Source organism: Chanodichthys erythropterus, chromosome 13 (genome assembly GCF_024489055.1).
Source record: "Chanodichthys erythropterus isolate Z2021 chromosome 13, ASM2448905v1, whole genome shotgun sequence".
Lineage (NCBI taxonomy): Eukaryota > Metazoa > Chordata > Actinopteri > Cypriniformes > Xenocyprididae > Chanodichthys > Chanodichthys erythropterus.
The window spans coordinates 21,557,599-21,579,708 of NC_090233.1; the positions used below are offsets into that span (position 1 = coordinate 21,557,599).

Sequence of the window (22,110 nt, forward strand, 5' to 3'; positions counted from 1 at the left end):
GCTGAAGTAACATTTCCTATTATTATCAATGTTGAAAAGAGTTGTGCTGTTTTATATGCTTGTGAAATAAAAGTCAGGATTCTTTGATGAATTAAAATTTCAAAAGAACAGCATTTAATTGGAATAGAAATGTAATGCTTCCTTGCAGAATAAAAGTATTAATTTCTTTAAAAGAAATCTTACTGACCCCAAACGTTTTAATAATAGTGGAGAAAAAAGTTATCAGAAACATTAATAACTAACTTCTGTAACAGTCAAGCTGATTTGCAGGGCAGTCGTGTCTAAGACTCTGTTTACACATGGTGTTAAGATGTGTTTTGGTCGGATCACAAGTAGACGAGGGAGACACATACCTGTTTACACCTGGTGTTCTAATCTGTCTCGTTTGTTCACTTTCATCCACTTCTTTGAGGGGAGGGTCTATGGGCAGGTAAATGTATGGGCTTTTTCAGATATTTAAGAAAAAATAAGCTTGGGTAATTTACTTATGAACTTGCCCGGAGAAGACGGAAAAACATAATGAGAGCAGCAGCTTTCGTTTCTGCTCTGATAGTCGCAAGACCACGCCAAACACTGAGTGCATGTTAGAAATCAGAAATGGTAGAGAACATTGTGCTTGGTACATTTTTCGTTTTCAAACCAAACTTGGGTCTTCAGCCAACAAAGTTTGAATCCCGTCTGGCTAGCACACTTCCCATAATGTTTTTTAGGCGTTAGTAGGTGGAGAGTAGGCGATCTTTTGCGGCTGTTCGAACACATTCGACCACACAAGCATCTAAACTAAGAAAGCAGTCCAGTCGAATGCGTTTTCGGCTGCCTCTGGAAGTGGTCAAAAGTGGACAAGCTCAAAACGTTTTAGACCCTGTTTACACCTGTATTTAGTGTCGTCGACTTGTGATCCGATCAACCAAAACGCATCTTAACAGGAGTAAACAGGGCCCTGGTTTTATTTTCTCTCAAGATAAAAGATGAAAGTTGAAGATTCAAGAAAAAAGTTGCATCAGGAAGAATTCAAAACAGAAACTACAGTACAAAACAGTTTCTGTATGTTTTGATTTAAAAAAAAAAAAAAAAAAAAAAAAAAGACATCTTGACTTGGTCTGGCATGAGCTCAAGAAAACCTCTGAAGAAAGGCATCCAAAAATATGCTGCTACTGTTTTGTATAAAGAAACGGCCCAGAATACCTGGTAACTGTTGCACAACCACAGTAAAGTTGCAATAAAAAGCATTTGATGGAGGTTATTACCAATAAAGCGGGTAACAGGTTTAACTACAAAATATGTCTGCACACGCTTTCCCATCTATTAGCTTGGTGATTTTACACCGTATTAAATTATCACCTGGATGAAGCTCACCTCAGGTTTTTTCCTAAGTGTAGTGTTGTACTTTTTCCCACAGTGGTACCATCATTCATCACGTATTCCTTCATTCATTCTCTCAGTCTTTCTTGAATTTGTTGTTGTTATTATTGGCCTCTAAACAATCATTAGACGATTCAGCTCGTGATGGTTAAACATCACATGCATACCTTAGGCTTTCAGTGATTCAGTGAATTTCAGACCCCACACATTGTTTCTTCTATAATGAATGTTCAAATCTATGATAATCCTCAAAAGAAATGGGGGAAACCACAGAATATCACAAATATATCATCATGTTATTTTAAAGGTTCCTAATTTTGTTTTAGAGGTCTCCTACAATAAATTTACATGCATCCAGAATTAAAAAAAACACAACACTTTAATTTTCTCATAATATACATTGCAGCATCACCTCTTTTCTCAGTGTCTGAAACAGATTGATAAAGGTTTCAGTCTCACTAAACCCCTCCTTTCCAAGAGCAGCTGCTCTGCTCTGTTTGGTCAGATGGTCCAGTCTGTTGTGATTGGTCACCGCTTACAGCGCGTGTCGGAAACAAAACTGCCTGAATACAGCTCTAGAGGCTTCCTCAGCACTTGATACACAGTGATACGAACAGTAATGATGGTGTCGGTTTTACAGTATCAATTTGAGCTTGAGTCCTCAACCTTTGGAAGTGCGTGCAAAGTGGATTTGCTTTCACAGCACAGAAAACAGCATAAACATGTAGATAACATGACTTCTCAACATGTAGATAACGCAAACCTTAGAGGGCGGGTCAAATACATGTTCACGGGTAGCCAATAAAGACCATAGGCTGGCATTATGCAAATGTGTTACAAGCCTAAGTAGGTTCCAGCAGGAAGTAAGACTGGAATTACTAGCAACTCTTTTGAGGCAGTTCAGAATCGGTTCTTTCTTTTTGAGAGATCTATGAAACTTTGCAGAACTTTTACATTCTCAAACAGCTATATTACACACTACATGAAAGGTAATATCTGAAAAAGGCTAATAGGGGCACTTTAAACTTTTGTGGCATTTACACTTCTGAGTGTATGAACTTTGTTTCTTGAACTGTCATGGAATTAACTTGTCAAGTTCAAGCTCTCCGGTTAAAATGTCTGAACTTAGTACACTGGTGTAGATTATTCACAGCAGGAAGGAGATTCATTAATAGATTATGAAGTGCACACTAGCAGCAGTTTGAGGCTGTTAAATATGTCAGGCATCTGTTTGTGTCGCTTTTGTTATTTATTATTTAAAGCGGCTCAATGATGTGTTTGTGGAAGCAGGATGTGCTGTATTATTTTGATTATTATTTAATACATTGAAGGTGCTTGCAAGTAGACTTCCCAACATGGAGACCTTTCTTTCCTGGCACCAGTTGAAGACGGCCTCCAGCCGGGCCTCAAGCTGAGAGCGGGCCGAATGACCTTCATCAAAGATTAATGCTGCTTTCTCTGAGGTGTCAAGCTTTGTGCTAAAGATCCACAGCACTTCTTCTGTTGCACTTGTGCGTATGTGCTGAAAGGACTTGGAGTTTGTGAGGAATAAAAGGGTGTATGTATGTTTTCCTGTTTGCACTTGAAGGAAAAAGATATGTCTGAAAACCTGACATCAAGAAAAATAGATTTTGTTTATTTTGGATTTTGAATGATATACTGTCAGGTTTTGAATCATCTTCTTTGATTAATGCTCTTGTTATTTGTAATTTGTAGGGGTGTGTGTGTGTGTGTGTGTGTGTGTGTGTGTGTGTGTGTATATATAATATGTACAGTGGGTACGGAAAGTATTCTGACCCCCTTAAATTTTTCACTCTTTGTTATATTGCAGCCATTTGCTAAAATCATTTAAGTTAATTTTTTTTTCCTCATTAATGTACACACAGCACCCCATATTGACAGAAAAACACAGAATTGTTGACATTTTTGCAGATGTATTAAAAAAGAAAAACTGAAATATCACATGGTCCTAAGTATTCAGACCCTTTGCTCAGTATTTAGTAGAAGCACCCTGTCTTTTTGGGAAAGATGCAACAAGTTTTTCACACCTGGATTTGGGGATCCTCTGCCATTCCTCCTTGCAGATCCTCTCCAGTTCTGTCAGGTTGGATGGTAAACGTTGGTGGACAGGCATTTTTAGAGTCTCTCCAGAGATGCTCAGTTGGGTTTAAGTCAGGGCTCTGGCTGGGCCATTCAAGAACAGTCAGAGTTGTTGTGAAGCCACTCCTTCGTTATTTTAGCTGTGTGCTTAGGGTCATTGTCTTGTTGGAAGGTGAACCTTCAGCCCAGTCTGAGGTCCTGAGCACTCTGGAGAAGGTTTTCGTCCAGGATATCCCTGTACTTGGCCGCATTCATCTTTCCCTCGATTGCAACCAGTCGTCCTGTCCCTGCAGCTGAAAAACACCCCCACAGCATGATGCTGCCACCACCATGCTTCACTGTTGGGACTGTATGGGGCAGGTGATGAGCAGTGCCTGGTTTTCTCCACACATACCGCTTAGAATTAAGGCCAAAAAGTTCTATCTTGGTCTCATCAGACCAGAGAATCTTATTTCTCACCATCTTGGAGTCCTTCAGGTGTTTTTTAGCAAACTCCATGCGGGCTTTCATGTGTCTCGCACTGAGGAGAGGCTTCCGTCGGGCCACTCTGCCATAAAGCCCCGACTGGTGGAGGGCTGCAGTGATGAGTGACTTTCTACAACTTTCTCCCATCTCCCGACTGCATCTCTGGAGTTCAGCCACAGTGATCTTTGGGTTCTTCTTTACCTCTCTCACCAAGGCTCTTCTCCCCCGATAGCTCAGTTTTGCCGGACGGCCAGCTCTAGGAAGGGTTCTGGTCGTCCCAAACGTCTTCCATTTAAGGATTATGGAGGCCACTGTGCTCTTAGAAACTTCATAGAAATTTTTTTTGTAACCTTGACCAGATCTGTGCCTTGCCACAATTCTGTCTCTGAGCTCTTCAGGCAGTTCCTTTGACCTCATGATTCTCATTTGCTCTGACATGCACTGTGAGCTGTAAGGTCTTATATAGACAGGTGTGTGGCTTTCCTAATCAAGTCCAATCAGTATAATCAAACACAGCTGGACTCAAATGAAGATGTAGGACCATCTCAAGGATGATCAGAAGAAATAGACAGCACCTGAGTTAAATATATGGGGGTCACATCAAAGGGTCTGAATACTTAGGAACATGTGAGATTTCAGTTTTTCTTTTTTAATAAATCAGCAAACATGTCAACAATTCTGTGTTTTTCTGTCAATATGGGGTGTTGTGTGTACATTAATGAGGAAAAAAATGAACTTAAATGATTTTAGCAAATGGCTGCAATATAACAAAGAGTGAAAAATTTAAGGGGGTCTGAATACTTTCCGTACCCACTGTATATATATATATATGTGTGTGTGTGTGTGTGTGTGTGTGTGTGTGTGTATGTACAGTGCTCAGCATAAATGAATACACCCCATTTGAAAAAAACAATTTCCAAAATGTTGACAAAACTAAGTTTAATATAACATGAAAGTAAGGTTAATAATATAACTTAGATTACACATTTTTCAGTTTTACTCAAATTAGGGTGTTGCAAAAATGAGTACACCCCACAGCAAAAACTTCTACACCTAGTACTTTGTATGGCCTCCATGATTTTTAATGACAGCATCAAGACTTCTAGGCATGGAATGAACAAGTTGGCGATATTTTGCAACATCTATCTTTTTCAATTCTTCAAGAATAACCTCTTATAGAGACTGGATGCTGGATGGAGAGTGATGCTCAACTTGTCTCTTCAGAATTCCCCATAGGTGTTTGATTGGGTTCAGATCAGGAGCCACTGAATCACTTTCACCCTGTTCTTCTTCAGAAATCCAACAGTGGCCTTAAATGTGTGTTTAGGATCATTGTCATGTTGGAAAAGTGCACGAAGACCAAGGGCATGGAGTGATGGTAGCATCTTCTCTTTCAGTATAGAGCAGTACATCTGTGAATTCATGATGCCATCAATGAAACGCAGCTCCCCGACACCAGCAGCACTCATGCAGCCCCACATAAGGACACTTCCACCAGCATGTTTCACTGTAGGCACCATGCATTTTTGTCTTTGTATTCCTCACTTTTGTGACGCCATACAGTTTTGAAGCCATCATTTCCAAAAACATTTATCTTGGTCTCATCACTCCAGAGTATAGAATCCCAGTAGTCTTCGGCTGTTTCTCAATATGCGTTCTTAAGCAATCTTGCGTCCTTGTGTTCTTGCTCTACGTCATCATCAACCGTCGAAGTTCAGTTCCAGTACTCAAGAACGCAAAAACAGAGGATGCATGAAAGTACCCGGATGTGTTCTTGATATTGAGGATGCAGTAATACAGTACACACCACACACAATACACACCACTACAAGTCAATTAACCACAGTAAGGACTTAGAAAACTATTTATGAAGGTAAAAAAAGTTACTTAGTTCTGCTTTAACATTGACAAAGCATAAAGGCTACTCATTTTCATACACACGGTGAAATAAAAAGATATAAAATTATATGAAAACAATGTCTATAATAAGAAATCTTTTAATAAGTTATGACATTTGTTTGTGATGTTATGTTGTATTTATTGTGCATTAACCACTTATAAGATGCTGGGACGGTCAGTTGAGCAACAAGATCGCAGCACAATTTTCACACATACCAATTTTCTTAAACTCTTCTCATCAGAAGACGCTCCTGTCGAGGTGTTAACTTCCGTGGATGACCTGGACATCTCTATGAGATGGTAGCAGTTCCATCTTTTTAAAATTTTTGTATCACTTTTGCTACAGTATTCTGTCTGATAAGTAAAGCTTTGCTGATCTTCTTGTAGCCTTCACCTTTCTGGTGTAAAGAAATTATATTCTTTCTCAGGTCTTCTGACATTTCTCTTCCATGTGGTGCCATTGCTGACAGCATGAAATGGGAAGGGGTTTAAACACCCTTTTATAGTCAACTGTCTGCTGGACACCTGTGTAATGAATAATTAGACTCACCTGTGGTTGAATTCTTGTTAAATTAGACATTTGTAGTCTAAAATTTAGCTCTGCTCCAGAGACCTTCAGTGGGGTGTACTCATTTTTGCATCACCCTAATTTGAGTAAAACTGAAAATTTTGTTCTCTAAGTTATATTATTAAATTACTTTCATGTTACAAGTTAAACAGATGTTATATTAAACTTAATCTTGTCAGCATTTTGGAAATTGTTTTTGTGTTCATTGAGATATTGTTTAAAATGTTACTTTTCAAAGGGGGTATACTCATTTATGCTGAGCACTGTATAGAAATATGTCTGGTGGAGTAACTCTAAACCAGCATAATTATACATGACATCTTCAAGAGCGGCTAACTGTTCAGAAAAACCACTGCCTAATTGATTTTGGATATATATATAGTTTTGCACATACCTATTTTTAACTCCGCTTCATGATGGAGAGAATTATAGCAGTGCAGGAAGAGAGACTGTGATTGTCTATTTTCTGTACATAAATATTTGAAGATGTTTGCTTGTCCTCACTGCACATGAGCACTGTTGTTAGTTACTCAAACAAAGAGCTGTTAAAACATACTCATAGTAATTTTACACTATGTGCTTGCCCACCCACGTTATGTTTGTGAATGATTGACAGTACTGACGCTGAGAAGCAGTTACTGAGTGATGCAACCTAACGAGGCCTTTTGCACGTACACACACACACACACACACACACACACGTACATATATGTATGTATGTATATATTTATATTTATATATATATATATATAACAAACATTATCTCTTCTCAACACCTTCATTATTCATACAGCTCATCTGTCTGGCATTGCAGGCTCACTGTGTGTACGAGGCAAAATTGTCCACAGGGTTAGCTAAATCTGACACAACTTTCCTTTCCTTTTTTTTTTTTTTTTTTAATTTAAAAACATTGTCAATGTTGTTGTTGTTGTTATTGTTATTGTTATTATCATCATTATTATTAAGTAAAAAGCAATATTTGGCTTAATTAAAAAACAACTTTTGTATTATTATTATTATTATTATTATTATTATTGCTATTATTAATAAAAATAATTATTATTATTAAAATGCAAGAATTGGCTTCATTATAAACAATAGAAATCAATGTTTTTATTATTATTTATTATCATTATCATTTATTAAAATGCAAAAATTTAGTATTGAAGTCAATATTTATTCATTATGATTGCTACAACTATTTATTAAAAAATTGGCTTTATTTAAAAATTATTATTATTATTATTATTATTAATGATTTAAAATGCAAGAATTGGCTTCATTAAAAACAATAGAAGCCATTGTTGTTTATTATTATTATTATTATTATTATTATTATTATCAACTACAATGCAAAATATGTCTTTAAAAACAAAAGAAATCAATGTTTTGTGATTAATAATAATAATAATAATATCATTTATTAAAATGCAAAACTTGGCTAGATTTAAAATTTTTTGTATTTTTATTTTTTCAAATGAAAATTCACAAATTTGGTTATTGAAAAACAAATATTGGCTTTTGTAAAAACATTTGAATTCTTTGCTGGTCCTCATTTAGCTAAATGTGTGTTTAAGGGTATTTGTAAGAACTGAATATGCGAGATTATTTGTTTGTTGACATCTTAAGGTGGGATATGCTTGTTAAGTGTGTTTATAATGGACAAATGTGAACTTTTCCCTTTGCCAGCACACACATATTACACACATATATACTCTGCAGGTTTTGGCTGCCCTCTTCGCAGTCATGGACAGTCTATTTAAAGATCTCTTCTCTCCATTTCTGATTGTGTTCGTGTTTACTTTTTGTCCTGGAGGTCTTTCTCGGTAAGGTCAGTTCACATATGTGTGAATGTGATTGATATGATCTTTCCAGAAAAACAGGGTTCATGCAGCCACTGCAGTCCCCTCCCTACAAACAATCTCACTCCCTTGATGCTCACAAACGGAACTGTGTATGTGTGTGTGTGTATCATGCTGCATTGTGCACCTCATTATGTGGACATCAGTCACTGGTGGTATTCGGCGCCCTCTCTCAGAACTTGTGTGTGTGTGTGTGTGTGAGCGTCATTGTTGTCTCAGTGGATTTACTGTGCTACAGTTCTCACATTCCTCTTGACCAGAGCTCACATTCACTCAGTCTTATCGCTTTAATTCACTCGGGGTCTTCTCGGTCTAAAGCTAGTTGTTCGTTTATGTGTCTGTCCACCTATGTGCTGATGCTTCTGGGGGTGGGGGGCATACTCTCATTTTCCTTGTGTCTGGGAAACTAGTCTTGTGGTATGTCCACCGGTCAGAAGGACAAAAGCTTGTGGCTATGTCTCTGATTCATTTAAAGGATTAGTTCACCCGAAAATGAAAAATCTGTCATTATTTATTCGCACTCAAACCCTTTATCTGTGTTTTGTGATGATTTAAAAAGATCATTTACTCACCCTCACTTTATTCCAAACATATATGAATTTCTTTCTTCTGTTGAACACAGAAAGAAATATATTTTAAAATGACATTTTAAAATACATTTATATAAGAAAATTGTTATTTTAAGCCTTGTACATCAAAAATCAAAACTGAAAAAGACAAAAATGTCCATAAGGTCGCACAAGGGTTAACTTGTAATAATATTTCACAATATTACTGTTTTTACTTTATTTTTGGTAAAATAACTGCAGCCTTGGCGACCATAAGAGATTTCTTAATAAAAATTAATAAAAACATTTTTAAAAAAGTGCATTGTGGTTTCAGCCTACATTTTTTGTTTTTTATTTTATTTTATTTTAACTCACGCAGAATCATCTTCCTCCTTTGTGCACAGGGCCGTGTGGAGGTGGAGGCTGGGAATGAAAACATGAAGTTCGAGACCGGACCTTTCTCTTTCTATGGAGTCATGGCTCTCAGTGCTCCAACATTAGGTGAGACAAACACATACAAAGAAAAACATACATCACAAATACATACAAACCAAGACTCTTTTTCGTCATTTCTTTTCGTCAAAAACTTCAGAATAGGAATCATTTGGAAAGTCTAAATCTCTAATATTTGATTTACTAACATGCACAAACATATGTACTACTACATATTGTGTTGCTGACCCCTTCAAAGCTGAGGCTTCATATATATAGTGACTTGATATCAGGATAGTCAATTTAAAGGTCATATCCTACATACTATCCTTTCGGATTTGTGTGTGGATGAACAGTAGGTGGTCTTGTTTGTGAGTCTGTGTATGCATTACGGTAAATACTACATTATTAAAGGGTTTAACAACAGATGGGAAAATACTTTAAAGCAACAGTCGGCTCTGCCACTAATCACTCATAATTATAATTATCTCACTTGGGATACTGGGACTTTTCTAGGCCACCCATCTAAAGTTGTTGGGCTCTGAAAAAGTTGTAGATCATCGCCCTCTAGTGGCCATCTGCTAAAGGATGAGAGATTCCTCTTTTTTCATTTAAAGGGTTAGTTCACCCAAAAATTAAATTTCTGTCATTAATACTTACGCTCATGTCATCCTAAACCCATAAGACCTTTGTTTGTCTTTGGAACACAAATTAAGATATTTTTGATGAAATCTGAGAGTATCTGATTCACACATAGGCAGCTATGACATTGAGGTCCAGAAAGGTACTAAAGACATTGTTAAAACCAGCAACGTGACTACAGTGGTTCAACCTTAATATTATGAAGTGACGAGAATACTTTTGTGTGGAAAAACAAAACAAAAATAACAACTTTATTCACCAAATTTGTCTGTCCCCTGTCATACTGCTATGCTATTTTCGCTGCAGAGCTTTAGTGTTTATGGTGAAACACTGGGGACAGACGAATTTGTTGAATAAAGTTGTTATTAATTTTGCGCAAAAACAAAACAAAAATTACTCACCCTCATGTTGTTCTACACCCGTAAGACCTTCGTTCATCTTTGGAACACTAATTAAGATATTTTTGATTAAATCCGATGGCTCAGTGATGCCTCTATTGAGAGCAATGCCATTGTAAATCTCAGGATCCATAAAGGTACTAAAACATTTAAATCAGTTCATGTGAGTTCAGTGGTTCAACCTTAATATTATAAAGCAGTGAGAATACTTTTGTGTGCAAAAAAAACCCAAAATAATGACTTTTCAACATATATTGTGATGACAGATTTCAAAACACTGCTTCGGTGCTTTACGAATCGAATCAGTAGTTCGGAGCACCAAAGTCATGTGATTTCAGCAGTTTAGCTGTTTGATAGTTGATCCGAATCACTGATTCGATTCGTAAAGCTCCGAAGCAGTGTTTTGAAATTGGCCATCATGAGATATTGTTGAAAAGTTATTTTGTTTTTTGGTGCACAAAAAGTATTCTTGTCGCTTTATAATATTAAGATAGAACCACCGAACTCACATGGACGGTTTTCAATAAGTTTTTAGTGCCTTTATGGATCTTGAGATTTACAGTGGCTTTGCTGTCTATAGAGGCCGCACTGAGCCATCGGATTTAATCAAAAATATCTTAATTAGTTTTCCGAAGATGAACGAAGGTCTCACGAATGTAGAATGAAATGAGGGTGAGTAATAAATGACATTATTTTGGTGTGAACTAACCCTTTAAGGTTGAAACACTGTAGTTGCATCGCCGGTTTTAACTACAGGTTTGGGATGACATGAGGGTGAGTACTTAATGACAGAAATTTCATTTTTGGGTAAACTAACCCTTTTAACCTGATGTAATGCATCTTCATGTGCATAATTAAATATATGTGAATGAGATTTGAGAGCAGTGATGGAGAGGAGGATTTTTTTATGGTTTAATGACTAAATTTCAGCCTTTTCCTCACAAAAAGAGAAGCGTGAAGATTCTGCCTAAAATCTCCTTTTGCATTCCCCTGGAGAAAGAAAGTAAATTTTGGATTGTCATCAGGGTATGTGAATAAATGTTTGGGTCCATTAACCTTTTATTTATAAAAGAGGTCATTCTGGTGTTTGTGTATCTGTGCTCATGTATGCTATCATTCAAGGTTTGGGGTTTTTACATGTTTTAAATGTTTTTGAAAAAGGTTTCCTATGCTCACCAAGGGTGCATTATTTTAATCAAAAATACAGTAAAATTGTGAGATAGACCTTTTTAAAAGCCTGAGGATTGTTAAATATAAGTTTTAAAATTTAATTTAAAAGTGGAAAAACTTTAGGATTAAAAAGTAATATATATAACAGTTAAACATGAAATTATTTTGCAATAATTTAAGGCATTTTGCTTTATATAGATCCTTTTTGGCATAAAGTGTTCTTTAAAATTGAGTCAAGAACACCATTGACCCTTTTTTCTGAGAGTGAAAGTTAAAAAAAAAACAAACAAAAAAAAACTTTTTCAGGATTCTATGATGGATAGAAAGTTGAACAGCATTTATTTTAAATAGAAATCTTTGTACCATTTATATATGTCTTCACTGTCTTTTTTGATCCATTTAATGCATCCTTACTATAATAAAAATATTAATTTCTTAAAAAACATCTTACTGACCCCAATCTTTTGAACGATAGTGTGTGTCTTCAACCTTGTGTTTTCCCTCTACCTGTTCTTCCCTCTTCCCTCAACCCTGTCTTACACTTCCCATCTCTGTCTTTCTCTCTCGCTCCCAGTGAGTGTGTCTCGTCCTCGTCACCTGTCTCTTAAGAGATGCTCTCTCTTCTCTCGTTTCCCAGGTAACTGTCGGCATGTCGGGGCTTTCTAACCACTGACTGGGAAGGGTCAGTCTGATTAACAGTGATGGTTTTTGCAGAAATAACCTTCAAGTGCTATTTAAGGGGCAGCCTTTAGCACCTTCTCCTATCACTTAAGAATAGTAAAGTAGATAGTTTTTTGTTCAAAGGCACCAATAACGTAACACTTTATTTATTGTAGATTTATTGTAGATTTGATCTTTCGAACAGATCTGGAGTTGAATAATTCCTCTCATATGCCTGCTTCCCTCCAGAGCCTTAACAGTTGAACACATTTAAAGGGTTAGTTCACCCAAAAATGAAAATTTACTCACCCTCATGTTGTTCCATGACTTTATTTCTTTTATGGGATGCAAAGATACTTTGCAGAAAAGCTCTTTTCTATCAATGTAAAATTAGGCTCTATCAAGCCACAAAAGGCACCATAAAAACAGTCCGTATGATGAAAATATGCTAGGACAAATTATATGTAGAAGCTATGGTGCACTCTTTCAGTGAATAACATATTAAATTTGTCTTTTTTTCCTCACATGAAGTTTGTATGACATCAGAAGACTTAATGTAAGGCTTAAAAATGTCGGCTACTTTAATGGTGCTTTAATTTGGGGCAAATTTCATTTTTGGGCTTGACATTCTTCAAGATGTCTTCTTTTGTGTTTAATAGAAGAAATTATTTCAAAAAGGGCAATGAGAGTGGATAAATAATGACAGAATTTTCATTTTTGGGTGAACTATCCAACTGTGGGCTGCAGTACTGTGAATGTGCCAGTAGGTGGCGATATCTGAGTGAAGCATGTCTTTATCTGCGTGATATCCAGCACTTCTGCTCACCTCCCTCCTTATGCGTCTGTGTGGTGTTTCTTCACATCTAGATGCATTATTTCTTACATTCAGACTGCTTAGTGTTTTATATATATATATATATATATATAATATATATATATATATATATATATATATATAAAACCCCTAAACACACTCACACACATTACAACAACAATCCTTAAGACATATGTACACTTGGAGTTGGTAGGACTTTTTTATGTTTTTGAAGTCTCTTATGCTCACCAAGGCTGCATTTCATTGATCAGTAAAACATTAATATTATAAAATATTATTACAATATTTGTTGTTTTCTGTTTTAATATATTTTACAATATTATGTTCTCCTGTGATGGCAAAGCTGAATTTTCAGCGTCATTACTCCAACCTTCAGTGTCACATGATCCTTAAGACATAATTTTAATATGCTGATTTGCAGCTCAAGAAATATTTCTTATTATCATCAATGTTGAAAACATCATTAGTAACATTATAATTGTCTTTACTGTTACTTTTGATCAATTAAATGCATCCTTGCTGAATGGCTTTCTTTCAAAACATTCAAACAATAAATCTTACTGTCCCCAAACTATTTTAATGATCTCAGCGCATGGTCTGAAGTGGCGCAGGTGCACTTAAAGTCCCCGAGAACCTGAAGTTGCAAACGACTTTTCTCCAGTGTTGTGACGTATTTCCAAGTGAAACGGAATATTGAGTTTTACTTAAGGGCTCCTCTGCAACACGCAACTGGCTCATGACTTATCGCGCTCAAACGTGTCCAGTCAAAGTATCAATTTACATTCATAATCGGCCTTAAAAGCGTTAAGTGTGTATCGGCTTTAGGGCTTGTCCGAATCCACTTTTGCTAGTTTAATGCCACATGGTCCAAAAGGGTTGTACCTAGTCTCTTAATGAGTGTGAAATAAACCAATCAGACCAGTGTTAATTTCGTTAACAAAAACTATCGTTTAATGGTGTCGACTTTCATCATCTAGTCCAGTGTAAATGTAAAAGATTAAAATGTATTTTTTTTTTTAAGAGAAAGCAAACTAGGGAATGTTGCGACTGACGTCACTGCCATTACATGATGGGCTGAGAGGTGCCACATGTGATTACGTCAGCCGTTATGCTTTCTAAATTTTTCATAATCTTAAATTAACTGGTCTAAAGAGAAAAATTATAATGACTATTTTGTCTAAAGACTACATATAAAATAGCTATCAAAATGAATGTTGGTAACTGTAGTTTGACTAAAAGTAATGACTAAAACTTAACTAAAATGCAATGGGTCTCATTCATGAAACATTCGTAAATATACGAGTAAATATGTGAGTGATTTGTGCGTAAAGAGACTTTCCCGAAAACTCTTCTCCTGATTCACAAATACTTCGTAAACGTCAGAAGTGATAGTGAAATGTGTGTGTGTTAATGAATCCCAATCAGTCGTAAATGGGACGCGCATGCACGCTCATTCTCAATTACCATAAATCCAGCCCGTTAAATCCGACTGACAACTATATATGGGCATCATATTATGACACCAAACGAAGGATTTTGGACATTTTATATCCATTTGCCCAGCCCTATTGAAATCAATTAATTATTTGTTAAAGTGCTCCGTTTGCAGATGCTATTACTGGCTCTCACAATAAAAGTAAAAAGAAAAAAACGTATGTAATTACTATATATAATATTTTTTCAAAATGCTGTGTAAATATGTACCTTATTAAGGTGAATTAAAATGCAGCCTTATTAATGACCAAAACGTTCGGATGTTAAACGCACTATTTACGTGTGGCTGGGAGCAGGTGTAGATCTCTTTCGTACCAACTAACATTTGGAAAATGCGAACATTTTAATGAATCCGAAAATTTACGCCAGAACCACTTTACACACGATTTACACACAAATTCGTTCTGCAGAGTTAAAGTTAATGGGATAATTAAGTGATTAAGTTATGATTGTGCATTAGTGATGAAAACCTGCTGTTAACAAGCAGAATCACTGAAGAGAAACACAAGTACTACAAAGGACTTCCAGCCACAGCCTTAGATTAAATCAACTGAAGACATTAAATCTCTCAAGATCTGATTGAACAACTCCATAAACAACATATTATCTCATTAACTTTAACTCTGCTTCAGTGTTATTTTAACTCTATGTAGAGAGGGATCGTATGTTCTCTGAGCAGAGTGGATTTAACTCTGGGGATTTTGCTGTGCCATTTCCTTTAAAAGCCAGATGCGCTTACACCATGATATACAAGGCGGAATTTTACAGGTGAAAGAATGAATTCAGAATCTAAAAAAAAACACTTGTCGCACCTGGCGTCACATTGTGCTGGGCGTATGATAGGGCCCATAGTTCATAAGTTCCCGTCTATATTGTTTTATAAAATCGTTCACAGAGCATTTTTTTATGCCAGTGTGTTCAATAATGGCTTTAAAAGAATTTGTTCGCCTAAAATGAACATCCGGTCATAATTTACTCATATCAGTCCACACCCATATGAATATCTTATCTATGAAACACAAAAGGAGATTTTTTTTTTTTTTAAACAAGATACTATTGCTGATAGCTGATAACTAGTGATAACCAGGGTTGTAAAGAAATAAAAGTGGTCAGTATGAATCATGTCTTATGCGTCCTGTATTCATTTGTGGGTGAACTACAACTCCTTTAACTTTTACTACTCCTTTACTCCTTTAACTCTCTTCTCTTAACCTCTTGACTACCCTATGACTGTTGTAGTGATGAGAAATGTGTTTGCATGAATCTCTTGGGAAAGTGAATGCATTGCAGATGTGGGTAATGTGCTGATGCATTGATGTAATAGTCACCTAAGTCACCTTTTTTTGCCTTTAGGACTGGAAGATAAACAGATTAAGATAGAGATAGGTTCTCTTTGATTCAAACCAATTTCAAATGTTTGTTTTTTTTCTTTATTTATTAACAATGTGTACAGAAGAAATATTTGATCATGGTAAAAACAAAAACTTTTGACCTTTTCCAGCTGGATTGAAATTAAGTGTTTTTTAAATGCATGCAGATTGTTTCAGCACTTTTCCAAGTAAAAAGCTGTCAGCAGATGAGAACACACTGTGTCATTGTATGATATATTCCTTCTATTATGTTTTTTAAAATACAGGTTACTTACAGAGCTCACGGTCATGATTCACTGGAATTCTGGTGTAGACTGACTTAATTTCCCATCTCTTTATGATGCCTTTGTATATCTGTTTTTGTAATCAAACATTGGGGTTCTGGTTGTGAAATAGAAAAGTGATATCATTTAAAGGATTAGTCCACTTTCAAATAAACTTTTCCTGATTATTTACTCACCCCCATGTCATCCAAGGTGTTCATGTCCTTCTTTCTTCAGTCGAAAAGAACTTAAGTTTTTTGATGAAAACATTCCAGGATTATTATCCTTGTAGTGGACTTTAATGGTCTCCAAACGGTTGAAGGTCAAAATTACAGTTTCAGTGCAGCTTCAAAGGGCCTTATTCCAGACGAGGAATAAGGGTCTTATCTAGCGAAACGATCGGTCATTTTCGAAAAAAATACAACTGTATATGCTTTAAACGGATGATCGCCTTGCACGTGCTTCCGCTTTCCGTATTCTTCAAAAACTTTATGCTGTATGTCCTACGCCTTCCCTATTCTACTTATGGACAAAAACGAAACTGACGCCGCGTTCGTTCCATAAGTAGAATAGCGGGAGCACTGAAGACTCCAGTCTTCAGTGTCACATGATCCTTCAGAAATCATTCTAATATGCTGCTCAAAAAAGCATTTCTTATTATCAATGTTGAAAACAGTTGTGCTGCTCAATATTTTTGTGGATGAACTTTGATGACTAGAAAGTTAAAAAAAAAAACAGCATTTATTTGAAAAAGTCTTTTCCAACATTTTAAGGGTTATTCCGTGTCAACACAACCATTGAACACATTGATTTTGATTTAAAAAAAAAAAAAAAGTGTTCACTGTTTTGTAGAGGGGGCTTAAAATGACAATTTTCACCTGAAATTTGGAGCCAAAATACACGGGATAAAAATGTTCGAAGGATGGTAGCATCATAATTTTATTTTTTACATTAATTTTATTTTAAAATCTATTAGTTATATCTGTATAATTTTATTAATTATTTGCCAAAAGTGACAGTTCAAAAATGGGAAAATGCAACTACTTATGTTTTTTGCCCCAAGTTTAGATACCTGTAACTAAAGAAGCATTAAAGATACAGTGCCCTCCAGTAATATTGGCACCCTTGGTAAATATGAGCAAAGGTGGCTGTGAAAATAAATCTGCATTGTTTATCCTTTTGATCTTTCATTAAAAAAAAAAAAAAAAAAAAATCATTTAAGTAAAACGATTGAAAATGGGGGGGAAAAGCTCATTATGAAATAAATGTTTTTCTCTAGTTCACATTGGCAATATAACAGCTCTGTTTACAGAAACATCTTCTGATGCACGACCTTGGACACATCATCACTGTTGTTTCCAGGAGTCACTGGGTGTTTCGGGTCTTACAACAGACACCCTCGTCCTGGCGACCCGACCGATTTTCTGATTTTCTGCTGCCTCCACGTTGTTGCCTATGTCTCTTCTTCGGTTAGCACCTGTTATGCCCAGCGTACCGTAGGCCTTGCTCAGGGAGTGATTGGCAAATTCCCTGCTGCCCACCTCTACTGGCGTGCACCTGGTCCTCCATCCATTCCTCTGACAGTCCACCACCTCTTTGTCTCTTGAGCCTCCTCCATCATCTCCTCCCAGGGAACTGTCAGCTTCAGCAAGATCAGTTGTTTTGTGGTCTCGGAGACAAAGATTATGTCAGCTCTGTTGTTTGCTCATCAGGCATTTTGTGCTCAGCGACATATTTTTGTGTTGGTTTTGATGTTTGTTTTGGATCATTGTCCTGATGGAAGATTCAACCATGACCCATTACTGGATTTCTAGCAGCAGTCAGGTTTTGATTTTTTTATCTGTTGGTATTTGATAGAATCCATGATACCATTTATCTGAACAAGATGTCCAGGACCTCCAGCAAAAAAAAGGCCTTTAAAACATTAAAGATCCAGCAATATATTACCCGTGGGCATGGGGTACGTTTTATCCCTGTGTGCACCAAACCCATCTGGTGGGTTTGCTGCCAAAAGGCTCTTTTTTTTTTTTAGTTTCATCTGACCATAGAAGCTGGTCCCATTTGAAGTTCCAGTCTTGTCTGACAACTGAATATGCTGGAGTTTGTTTCTGGATGAGAGCAGATTTTTCTTAAACCCTCCCAAACAACTTTTGGCGCCAATTTCTTTTTATAGGCTTTCCCAAGACTCAACTAATCTCTGCAATTCTCCAGCTGTGCGACTCAAACTTTCCTCCTCACCGCACATTAGGATGGTTTAGACACACGCTTTATATTGCTTGTAAGAACTAGATTCTTTTATTTATTATGGTTTAGAATTACGGGAATTTGGCCTCTGTGTTTCCTCATGTTTATTTTCCTGTGGAACAGGAAGTCATAGCTGGACAATTTCATGCTCCTAGTCACCCTGGTGTGCTAAAAAAAATGTAAATATGAATGGGAATGTACTTCAGAGATATTCTACTCCTAAGAATTTCTCGGGGTGCCAGTAATTGTGGCCAACATGTATTGGAGAAAAACATTTATTTCATAATGTGAGTTTTCCCCCACTTTGAATTCTTTTACTTCGATGAAAGGGTAGAATTTTGTGAATTTTTTTGAATGAAAGATCAAAAGGATAAACAATGCAGATTTTCTTTTCACAGCCGCATTTACTCATATTTACTAAAGGTGCCAATATTTGTGGAGGGCACTGTATATTAATATCCTTTTATTCTGATTCTTAACAAATTTTTCTTTTGGTTTCTTCATTTTTAAGGCCCTATATGGTTCAATCCAAGAGTAATGGAGGTCTTAAATTGCACAATTTTAGTGGTAAAAAACAAACAAACAAACAAAAAAAAAAAAACAGGTGTGGGTCACTTTACTTACAGCATTTTTTTCTTTTAAAGTGAAATATCATAACAATTAATGTTGAAACTTGAAAAGTGTATCTTTTTTTCTGTCAACACTATTGCATAGAACAGGGATGGACAACTCCGGTCTTGGAGGGCCAATATCCGGCAGAGTTTAGCTCCAACCCTAATCAAACACACCTGAACCAGCTAATCAAGGTCTTTAGGATTAGTAGAAAGTTATAGGCAAGTGAGTTTTTATCAGGGATGGAGATAAACTCTGCAGGACACTGGCCCTCCAGGACTGGAGTTGTCCATCCCTGGCATAGAACATACCTGTCTCAGTTCCATAAATATTCTTTTTCCAAAGTGTAAGAAATGTCTGTAACTCTAAAAGTATTCAAGATATCTTAATATTCTAGATTCTCATTCTTAATAAACTTTTCTTTTGGAATCTTCATTTTTAAGGTCCTATATGGTTCAGTCGCATAGACATGGGGATCTCAAAGGGGATCTCCATGTTCAAATTGTTTTATTTTACCCATATTCAATGGTAAAAAACCAAATGTGGCTACCTTTTCAAACTGCTGATATTTATTGTGTTTAAAGAGGAATGTCTGAAGAACAAATAACACTGAAACTAGAAATGTATCTTGTTTCCCTCTATCAAAATAATGGCATACAACAACCTTCTTCTGAAGTTTACATGTCTGTAACACAAGAAGTTTTATAGATATCTAAATATAATTTTAGATTTGTGTTCCTATGAAACAAAGGCCTTGAAAATTAAGTTTTCAAAAGAAAAGTTTAAGAGCCAAAATCTAAAATCATATTAAGATATCATTAAATCAGGCATGCAAACTTTGAAAAAACTATATTTATGGCACTCATCCAGTTATGTTCTATGCAATAGTTTTGATGGAAAAACACACAATACATTTCTAGTTTCAACATTATTTGTTCTTCAGATGTACCTATTTGAAAGAAAAGCATATCAGCTGTATGCAAAGTGACCCACATTTGGTTTTTGATTAACTGAAAATATGTACAATTTAGCAATTTACTCAATGAGCAGCATTAAGATATCCATATCTTTAGGATTTAAACAAGTTGGGCTTTTAAAATGAAGATGGCAAAAGAAATGTTTGTTAAAAACCAAAATATAAAAGGATATTAAGATATCTTTAATACTTCTTGAGTTACAGGCATGCAAAGTTGAGGCCTTGAGTGCCCTTTTTCCATTTTGTGAACTTTCACCATAATAAAAAATTTCAATGCAATAAATAATAAAAGGTATATATTTATTTATAAATAATAAAAAAAAATAAAATAAATGGCTAAAGTAAACAGATTTAACTAATAGACCTACCAATCTCAGTGTAAACAATAAAATAATAATGCTGCCATCTTTCTAAAGTCATTTTTACCCCCCTGTAATTTGGCTCCAAATCTCATGTGAAAAACCCCTTTACAAAATAGTGGATTATTCAGTAATACTATTAATATTTTGGTTTCATCACTATTTTTGTTTGGCTTTCTTAAAAACATAAATTTGAGCAGGGGATTTTTAAATTTTTAAATTTGGTTGATTTGACATGGAATGTCCCTAAAATCTTTCACTTTTAATGCGTCCTTGCTGATAAAACTATTCATTTGTTTTAAATATTTTTTGCACTGTCGCTCCTGAAAACATTGTAAATCATCATCATGCTGAGAAGTCTGTCATTCTTTACTCACCCTCCTTTATCACATCTTTTCAACATTCCGTGCGTGTCTTTCAGAATTTCGCTCACCCTCTCACATCAGCGGACTCAACCGATCTGCGTCTCTGAACTACACGGATCACCCTGAGCCTCAGTCCGTCAGCGGCAGCAACACACAGCTCAGCAGCGCTCCATTGCCGCAGTACACACCAGACTTCAATGTCCGAGCTCTGGCGGACCTACAGTTTGTGAAGGTAAAGATATGTTTTAGTGATGCATGAACTCTCGGCGGCCAAAAATGATTTTTTGGTTTTGGTCAAAACAGTTTTTGAAGGCCGAAATCATTTACCAAAATGGTGTCTTTAAAGGGTAGGTAACACACACGTTAATCTTGAGTACCTGTAGAGTAGTATTGCATCCTTCATATCTCAGAAAAATCTTTAGTTTTTTCATATTTATAAAAGAAAGATACAGAGTATCGAGTCTTTCCAAAAAAAGCTGAGCTCCTGGAGGCGTGCCTGCCGTGGGCAGAGCTAAAGAGTCACGAGCACGCGCAGCTTTTGCTTAGAGATCGTCTGCAAGCTGTGAAATCATTATTAGAAAAGGGAACAAAAATGTTTGTGTTGTTTACATTTTATGCACTTGCATGCCGATTGCCAACAAATGCAGACATCTGATGCAGTTTTACTCTGCAAATCCAGTGTTGAACTGGGACTTGTTTACAAAGCATTCATCACCAAAATTCCATCACCAAAAAAAAAAAAAAAACATACATGCACAACTCCATTGCTGTCCCGGAAAAACTTCATCCACTGTTCCCTTAAAACTAGGTTCTTTGGGAAGCTGAAAAAGGTCATCTTTCCCTCACAACCAAAAACACACTCCTTTGGTGGCATTGTTGAAAAATCTCTCGGCTTCCGTAACCCGAACAAAGCGCGTTGATGGGAGTGCTCTTGCTCCGGATGATGTGTGTGTGCAATTCCACCCTTTATTACGTGATGAAGGGCCATTCTCAAAAAAAAAAAAAAAACTGAAAACCCAGTCCAAAACCAGAAGTATTTTATTTGGCACGAAAATACGCCGTCACAAAATATTTTTTATGAATATTTTAGTATTTATTTTAAATGAACCGTGCACATGTTTTTCAAATTCATGTGACCTTGTAATTCTCTGTGTTCACTGGCATGAGGGTGGGACAACCTGTTGCTCACAGCCAATAGACCAATAGAAAACTACTACATTTCATACATCCAATTAATTCCCCATGGACAAAATCAAGACCCGTCCTAAATAGTTTTTTCCTCCATGAGCTATCGTTTGTGTATGGAAGCCCATTTCCACCACTAAATAAAATAAAAAAAAAAAAAGAGTAATTGCGACTTTTAATCTCTAATTCTTTTTTTCTTACAATTGCGAGTTATTAAATCACAACTCTGAGATATAAAGTTGCAATTGGGTCATATAAAATAAGAATTCTGAGATAAAGTCGCAATTGCGTGATATAAAGT

At 36.1% G+C, this 22,110-nt stretch overlaps 1 protein-coding gene across 3 annotated transcripts in view; it reads left to right on the forward strand.

Annotated features, from left to right (window-relative positions):
• LOC137033713 (novel protein similar to human and mouse cyclin M4 (CNNM4)) overlaps window positions 1–22,110 on the forward strand; it is a 53,306-nt gene that overhangs the window by 24,595 nt on the left and 6,601 nt on the right. For 2 of the 3 annotated variants that reach the window (XM_067405933.1, XM_067405935.1), the window contains exons 5-7: window positions 9,209–9,305; window positions 12,021–12,083; window positions 20,681–20,856. In XM_067405933.1, the coding sequence (XP_067262034.1) occupies window positions 9,209–9,305; window positions 12,021–12,083; window positions 20,681–20,856 (336 nt within the window). The remainder of the gene's footprint in view (window positions 1–9,208; window positions 9,306–12,020; window positions 12,084–20,680; window positions 20,857–22,110) is intronic. The other variant, XM_067405934.1, reaches the window with a different exon arrangement.